The sequence below is a fragment of the Helicoverpa zea genome, chromosome 17 (assembly GCF_022581195.2).
Source record: "Helicoverpa zea isolate HzStark_Cry1AcR chromosome 17, ilHelZeax1.1, whole genome shotgun sequence".
NCBI classification, from domain to species: domain Eukaryota; kingdom Metazoa; phylum Arthropoda; class Insecta; order Lepidoptera; family Noctuidae; genus Helicoverpa; species Helicoverpa zea.
In genome coordinates this window covers 935,555-944,149 of record NC_061468.1, presented here as the reverse complement: position 1 = coordinate 944,149, position 8,595 = coordinate 935,555, and the positions used below count along the sequence as shown (strand labels likewise).

General features: G+C 42.6%; 1 protein-coding gene across 1 annotated transcript; it reads right to left on the bottom strand.

Moving 5' to 3' along the window:
- Window positions 1–653: 653 nt before the first annotated feature.
- LOC124638279 (F-actin-capping protein subunit alpha) lies at window positions 654–2,619 on the bottom strand. Its single transcript, XM_047175211.1, has one exon. The coding sequence runs from the start codon at window positions 2,582–2,584 to the stop codon at window positions 1,718–1,720; it is 867 nt and encodes a 288-aa protein (XP_047031167.1). The 5' UTR covers window positions 2,585–2,619; the 3' UTR covers window positions 654–1,717.
- Between the last annotated feature and the right edge of the window lie 5,976 nt (window positions 2,620–8,595).

Genomic DNA, 8,595 nt, shown 5'->3' with positions numbered 1-8,595 from the left:
AGAAAAGTTAACTCAAACTTTTACACAATATGATTAATTTGAATAGTAAATTGCTTTGATTAAACATCTGTAAACTTTGAAAATAGATCGTTGACTTTGACCTAACGGATTCATACGAGCTATTCCTTCATACAGATTTGTACACAGACTCCGAAGCCGCATAAAGTCCGAATTTCAATATTCTTTCGTCCACTAGAAAGTTATCCCTGATGTTTTATGTACAAACAACACGCGTGCATGAGTAGTTCTTGTAAAAGGAAACTAGCTGTAGTTACTAACGCTACTACTAACTACTACAACACACGGATAACAAAAAGAATGACTAATTGTTATGTTATGGTAACAGTCATCATAAACGCTCATTATTACGTCCTTACCGCAGTTAAATGTACTCGCTATTCATCATTACGACACCCGCTAAATCAAAACAGGGTCACCAGAGAACGTATGGAAACGACTGTGGTAAAATTAGTGAATGCATGCATGTTGGCGCACCGCCACACACTCACCGGCGATCCCAATAAAACAGTGACTCACGCCTTTATCACTCGCAGATATTACGTGTCATATCACCAAATATACTCAATATTTACCTCCTATAACTTCTAACTTAACTCACACCAAAATGGCGACGTAAATAAAAAGAAAACAGATGTTAGCAACATTTTAATATATATTTTTATTGAAATGAATCCAATCATACATTATCTTGGATTTTTAATGTACGTTCTTTATTAAAATAATTATAATAATTACAAAATAATCCTTATTGGCGTTACAATTATTACACATTATATAAAAAAAAAGTTACGCATCATTCGCACTCTCAAAGCCATAATATGGACAATAATTCTCTAATTTTATTATTTTCTTCACTGCATTAGTTACCGTTTGAGCAACACTCCAATTTTTATTTATTGTAAATTGAAAAATATTGAATATCTTGTGCTCTACACTCATAGACGCTGCTTTAAAGCTACGTGGACAATTTGTTAAATAAACTACAATTAAATGCACCATTGGAGACCTTCTATGTACCTTTCCTGAACAATTGTCATATAATACTCTGTTATGCAAGCAATATCAGAAATAATACTGAGTATACAACACATGGAGAAGTGGATGGATTAAATGTTTAAATACATGCACAAGTTAAGTTTTAACATCCATAACTAGGTATTATGGTAATTTAATATTTAAATCTTATTGTAATTGACATGCGTCTTTTCAATAATCACAAAAAGCTAAATCAATGAATGAACAGTCATCATATTGCTTACACAACAACCAATCATCCCCGAAGAGCAAATAAATTAATGGATCAAGTGTGACGTCCAGTCAAGTCCTACAGATCTAGTCGGGTGTAAACTTTGCCCACACCTAAGTACAACTTTATTCCGTATAATCTCTTGCTAGCAACAAAAATGGACACAAACTCGTTGATCAACCTCCCGTGACTTATGAGAGTGTACTGTCCAAAAATAAGCCGCATTCAGACACTTCGCTATTCAATAATTATTCCATACTGAGTGTAACAAAATGCAATAAAATTTAACAGTTAAGATAGCGATTTCTCTATATATTCATAGATAAATACGCGCCAGGGCCCGCCGCGACGACACCCCGGCGCCCGTAAACATTTGAACAAGATTTACTCTTACGCGAATATGTACAGGCGTGGAGCGGCCGCTGCGGCTCAGAGCGCAGCGGCGGGACATCATTGGCTCTTGAGCTCCTTACCGATCGTGTAAGAGACGAGCCGCGCCCAGTCCACCTTGGTGCGCATCACCGGCAGCTGTCGCCGCAACGCCTTGAACGTAGTATCACTCATGGTCTTGTAGTTGTCGGAGATGGCGGTCTGGTACGCGTTCTCCGCGTCGCGCACCAGCCGCTCGAACTCCTTGGCCGTGGCCGCCTCCCCCGTCGCCGTCACGGGCGCGCGGACCTCCTTCGAGCTCACCAGTTGCACGTTGCCGTCCTCGTAGTAGTGCACCTGCACCCGCAGCATGCCGCGCAGCTCGGCCGCGCCCGCGCCCACCGTCAGCGACCACACAGAGCGCCATCGCCCGTTCCAGTAGTTCTTCGGCTGGAACTGGTGGTCCTCGATGCAGGCTACGAGTTGTACAGCACCTGTGTCCAGTGTGCGGCCCACTACTAAGCTAGCGCCGTGCTTGAAGTGCGCGGCCACGTACGCCGTCAACTCCTCGTCGAGCGCCGCCCGCCAGGGCTCCGCCATTCGGTCAGGCTCGTAGGGTTCATACTCTGACGCTTCTTTACGCAAGTGGTCAAACTTAAAGGAACGCTTGGAGCGGGGATCGAAGAATCTCCCGCCGCCGAGCTCATTGTGGTCGGTTATGAGCGTGTGGAGTTCCGAGCCTTCGAGGCGCACGGGCGTTAGTTGATCCTTATTGTATTGCGCGAACGCTCCGCTCGCGCCTTCTTTTAGAAGGGTGTCATTATTTAGTAGAACCCTTACATCGTTAAACACTTCATTAAATTCTCCAGGAGGCGAATGTAATATGAAATCTGAAACGATTCTAACTTTTTCTTGATCACTAATCACTTCGTCACCGTCCGCCGCCATTTTTGATACTTTTGACACTAATGACGGAATGTCGGAACGGCAAGAATTATCGCATTAGATGCGTTCGTAATATTTCTATTCTATTCTATTTTTGGATATGGCAATCCGTGTCGATGTCAATTCGACGATTCTGCCAATGACAAGTGGGATGACAAGCAAGTAGTGCTTTTAATGAAAAAAAAAATAAAAATAATAATTATATATTGATTTAAGACGGAGCTGTGGCCGATCTTGTGTAACTTAATGTGTTAGTAGGACGGCACTGAAACAAACAGAAATACATTTACATATATAAAAATAACAAGAAAATGTTAGTAACACATAACATACATATACCACAACCATACAAACTGAGGCCTAAATATAGGCCACAGTTTATAATTTAATATTGTTTTGATGTATAAACATCAACAGCATCTGGAGCAGTTCTGGACAGGAGTGGGATAAGAGGGAACGGAAATTAGTAGGGAGAGGAATTTTAAGTTTTTGGAGACGACCATATAAATCAAAGGATGAGTTGTTAGGACAGTCAAAAAATATATGGTCCAGGGTACCCTCATCCAGTCCACACTCGCAGAGGGATGAATCCTGCACCCGAATTTTGCGCAGAAAGACCGGTGTACAACAGTGACCTAACCGTATTCTGCACAGGACTGAAATTACCCTTTTAGGGTATTTTTTAAATTTTGAAAACCACGGTTTTGGTTTTACAACCGGTTGAATGGCGAAATAAGAGCTACCCTTCTTTTTGCTGGAGATGTTCCAGCATTCCTGCCACGAGGTCTCAAGACTCAATTTAGGGAGGTTTAGCAGGTCATGCCCTTGAAGGGAGAAGTGTACAAGGTCAGCAGACTCAGATGAACACGCATCTTTGGCCAATGCATCGGCACATTCATTGCCCGCTATACCGCAATGGCTAGGAATCCAGACTAAGTGAACTTCTTTCTCTTGCCTAGTGCAGGAGAAAAGGGACTTTTTAATATCCAGGACAATAGGAAAATGGAGTTTAGTTCTAAAGGGATTCTGGGATAGGGCTTGGAGACAGCTAAGGGAGTCAGTAAAGATAACTCCATAGCTAATCTCATGGGACTCTATAAAACGACAAGCTTCCAATAGTGCCACACACTCGCCTGTAAATACAGAAGACTCCTTCGGACATTTGAATTTCAAAATTATTTTAGAGTTCTGATAGTAAACCGCGGCTCCAGTACAGCCACCATTTGATTTGGAAGCATCCGTGAAGAACTTTTGAAACCCAATCCATCGTTCACCCAAAACCGCATTAAAGGCCGAATTTGCCGATGGGGAGTTTTTGGATATGCCAATGTTATAGAATATTTTAGGGGTGAAGCAAAGTACTTCATAGGGGTAATTAAATAGAGGAAGTCTGGGATATGGAGCAATGGGGGATTCTAAATTTTGAAAAAACCGGTATGCTTTTAGGAATAGGGGGATTTCTTTGTGTTCCCAATATTTGGAGCTGTGACAAAGAGTGTCAAGCTCTCTGAGTTTTGGGATGAGGGGGTGGGACGACTTGGGAATAACCCTGGATAGGAAACGGGAAGCAAGGTACTGACGTCTCAGGGCTAGAGGAGGTTCCGCGCATTCGACCTGCAAGGCGTTAATAGGCGACGACTTCATGCAACCTGAGATGATTCGAAGGCATTGAGATTGAATCCTATCTAAACCGGCCAAGGCACCTTTGTTGCTTGGAATCACCAAGTGTGACCCATAGTCCAGGATACTGCGGACTAAGGCATTGTAGACCAGTTTCATAGTGAAGGGATGGGCCCCCCACCAGACACCAGCGAGAGCTTTTAAGATGGAGATTGCTCTTTCGCATCTTTGGATCAAATAGTTAAAGTGGTGAATCCCGGATAATTTTGAATCTAAGAAAACGCCTAAAAATTTTGTTTTATTATTTATGGGAATATCTTGTCCTTGAATGTTAACTGAGACCTGAGGGATCAGTAGTTTTCGGGAAAAAATCACTACCGAGCTTTTTGGGGCGGATAACGTGAGACCATGGTTCAAAAGCCATGTGTGCAGAGAGTCCAGGGAGAGACAGAGAGATGAGGCAGCGTCCGCAATAGATGAATTTACTACATACAACACTAGGTCGTCCGCGTATTGTAGAAGGTGGCAGTCACAATTAAGGCAGGAGCCAATGTCTGCTGTATACAGGTTGTATAGTAGTGGGCTCAGAACTGAGCCTTGGGGAAGGCCCTTCCACGTCTGTCTCACCTCAAATACCTCCCCCTGCACTCTGAGCATCAAAGAGCGAGACATGAGGAGTGCGCATATACATTGTACCATCTTACCCGGAATCCTCAGCTGTTGCAATTTTTGCCTGAGAACTGGAAGAAGGACGCTGTCGTATGCGGAAGAGATGTCAAGGAAAGTGGCTACAGCAGATTCATTTTTGGAAAAGGCTGTACGGATATCAGTAACCAAAATTGCCACACTGTCCATGGTGCTAAACCCCTTTCTAAAGCCAAACTGATGGCTCGGCAGTAAATCCCTAGACTCCACCAACCACTCAAGTCTATTTTTAATTAAATGTTCCAATATCTTGGCCAACACTGAGGACAAAGCAATTGGTCTAAGGCCATTCGGATCATCAGCAGTCTTGCCGGGCTTCAAAAGGGGAATTACTATCTGAGCTTTCCACTGTTCGGGAACCCAACCAAATTGATAACAATAATTTAATATTCCTAAAAAATACTTTTTTGCTTCAAAACCAAAATGAACTGCAAATGAGTACGGTATGCCGTCTATGCCTGGGGCGGAATCCCTAACATGACGTAACACCGCATCAAGTTCCTCCAACGAAAATGGTTCATTCATAGGATCGTCCAAAATATTTACAGACGGGAGCAGAAGTTCTGAGGAAGAAGGAACATAGGCTGGAGCAATTTTGTCGAAAAAGGATTCAGCAGTTTGTCTCGAGATAGGGGAAGAGATAGATGGGGAGCAGCCTCGCCTGAAACGATTAATGCTCTTCCAAACTGCTGAAATAGGAGTGGAAGGGGATAGAGAAGTGCAAAACTTAACCCAACCGCGACGTTTCTTCTTGCGAAGAAGCCGTCGAGATTGAGCTAACACTCGTCTGTACCGTATAAGATTGACGCTATTCATCGCATCATTGTACTGTTTTTCGGCCTCTTTTCTTTCTTTAATAACCGATGTGCATTCTTGATCCCACCACGGGGGTGACGGGATTTTATTTCTGGCACAGTTGCGCAACGGAAAGGTAGAGTCTGCGCTTGAGGTAATGGCCGAGATAAAGCCATCGTAGCAGCTCTTAGCATGGCAGTGACCAGAAGAATCTTGGAAACTTGAATTTAAATTTGGAAGCGTACTAATTTTCCCCTCCAGTAAAGATGCAAACTTCGACCAATCAGGTTTGGACAAGTTGTACTTCAATAGTGGAGGAGAAGTTTTCTCTAAATAAGTTTTATTAATTAAAGTTACAACAATGGGGAAATGGTCGCTACCATGCGTCAGAGTAGTACATTCCCAATGAATTGATGCCGCCAACTCAACTGAACAGAATGTGAGGTCTACACAACTCTTTTGCTGTCCTGGAAGGGATCTACGAGTAGGGCTACCATGATTTAAGATGCAAAGGTCTAAATCATCCAAGATTTCTACTAAACCTTCCCCAAACGAATCACAACGATTGGAGCCCCATCTAAAGTGGTGACAGTTGAAGTCACCCATGACGAGCACAGGTCCTACTATGCTATTCAAAATGTCCCTAATGGTGGTTAAAAACCTACGCTGAGGATGGGAAATATACACCGATAAAACAGTGATACCCTCAATTCTACACGCAACTATATTCATATCACCATCCAGAACCGGAAGGGACAAGGTGGAGAGGGGGACACGATTATTAACAAGGAGAGCCGACCCTCCATAGCCATCAGATCTGTCACATCTGAGAATATTAAATAGTGGTATATTAAAACTGAGACTCGGGGTGAGCCAAGTCTCAGCTACAGAGCAAGCCAGAGGCTTGAATTTGTTGAGGAGGAATATGAGGTCGTGCTTTTTATGCCACACGCTCCTCACATTCCATTGAAGGAATACTTGGCGAGGCGCCATTTCTAATATTTGATAAAAGGTTAGTTAATTGGTAGGCAACGTTGGACGGTAATTGGGTATTATTGGTGGATAGGATTGTAGATAGAAGTTTAATAAGTATATCTATTATTGAGGAAACATTACTATCAATGAATGGGTTATTCAGAGCGCAGCCATCAGGCTGTGAAGGTGCAGGGGAGTTAATAATCTGCTGATGGGCAGCTTTATCATAAGAGGGAGATAGAGGGGCATGGGTCCTTGGCTTAAGGAAAACAGTTTTGCGGTATGACTGAGTGGGGGCGGGAACTGCTTTTGCAGCATTCGCATAATTGCGAGAAGCAAGTGGGACAGATTTGCTAGCTTCAGCATATGAAAGGGACTTCTCAGCCATAACCGTCTTAATGGCCTTCTGTCTACCCAACTCCGGGCATGACTTGCTATTTGCAAAATGATTCCCTGAGCAGAGCACACAGAATGCCTCCGCCTCAGAAGTGCTGCAACCATCACCAGGGTGATCATGGCCGCACTTACTGCAGCGAGGCTTGGACCGACACACTAGTTCCACATGACCAAACCTGCAGCACTTACGGCACTGGATGGTGGGATAAACATATTGCTGAACTGGAAGGGAAGTGTAACAGCAAAAAACTCTTTGAGGCAATACTTGGCCATCAAAGGTAAGTACACATGTCTCTGTTGCCTTGAATTCAGTTACTCCATCTATAACTACTTTCCTGCTTATGCGACGAACTTTCAGGATTTCACCACAACCTGAAGGGACCTGTAAGTATTTTTGGGCTTCCTCTTCATTTAAATCTGTGGGAACACCAGTCACAACTCCCATCCTAGTTATATTAAAAGTGGGGATTGAGGCAACATAGCAGTTCTTATGTAAAATGCTGTTGATAATAAATGAGTTTGCATCCTGAGGGGATTTAAACTCTACAGACACACGGTTCCTACCAACTTTTTTAACACCATCACGGACAACGTTAGTAATATTATGTTTTTGTAGGAATATTCCGAAAGTAACAGGGTGTAGAGAGGTACCGGCGTTAGGCTGGGGCTCCAATCGAGAGACATGAACGATAAAAGGTGCCTTATCAGTAGCTGAGTACCTGCTGCGGCCAACTAGGTTCCTTTGTTGTTTGGATGGCGGGGTTGACACGCTAATGTTAGCATCATCTCCGGAGCGTTTCCTGGTATACGAGGTTGATGGGGTCTGGGAGTCCGCGATGCTGCAAGCAACATCAGCGAGTTGGGATAGCGGATAGTTGGGGGAAAGAGGAGCATATGCAGAGATGTCGGGAGGATCGGGATCGGGAGGTTTATTTTGATCCATTATGCTTATAAACAACTAGTAAGTTACCGAAATAACAGTACACCACTGGAGACAAACACAAGGACAACACACAAACACAAAACTAAGTCACAAAAGTTCACCAAAACACTTAATACGGCTGAAAATTCTAGGCACACGTGCTAACCAAAGACACTCTGTGGCGAGAATTCCGTTCGTAATATTTATCAGTTATTTTTTATTGTGATCCTTGTCATTTCATTTGAAAAGCAAAGTACAATTTGTAAAATATATGCTTTGTAGTGTAAATAAGAAAGAATAAAACGTGGATTGAAAAAAATGTTGCAAAATGTCGTTAAGATCAGTGGGCGGGTCAGTGGCAGATTCAGAAACAGAAACACTGTTTACTTAGTTGTTTACGTACTTTAGTTTACTATATATTGTTTACTATTGAAAATATCAAATATGTATCTATTCGTAACGCATCAAAGTTAAAATCATATTTTGCTTTTGCTTACTTCCTTAACTTGAATATACAAACATTCTTTTCATCGTCTTCTTGGACAAAACTTTTAAAAATAATAAACAGTATTTCTTTAGTCGAATGATGTCGAAGGATTAT

What these genes read in the sequence shown, in the direction of transcription:
- LOC124638279 (XM_047175211.1), bottom strand. Translation starts at nt 2,584, where the DNA reads ATGGCGGCGGACGGTGACGAAGTGATTAGTGATCAAGAAAAAGTTAGA.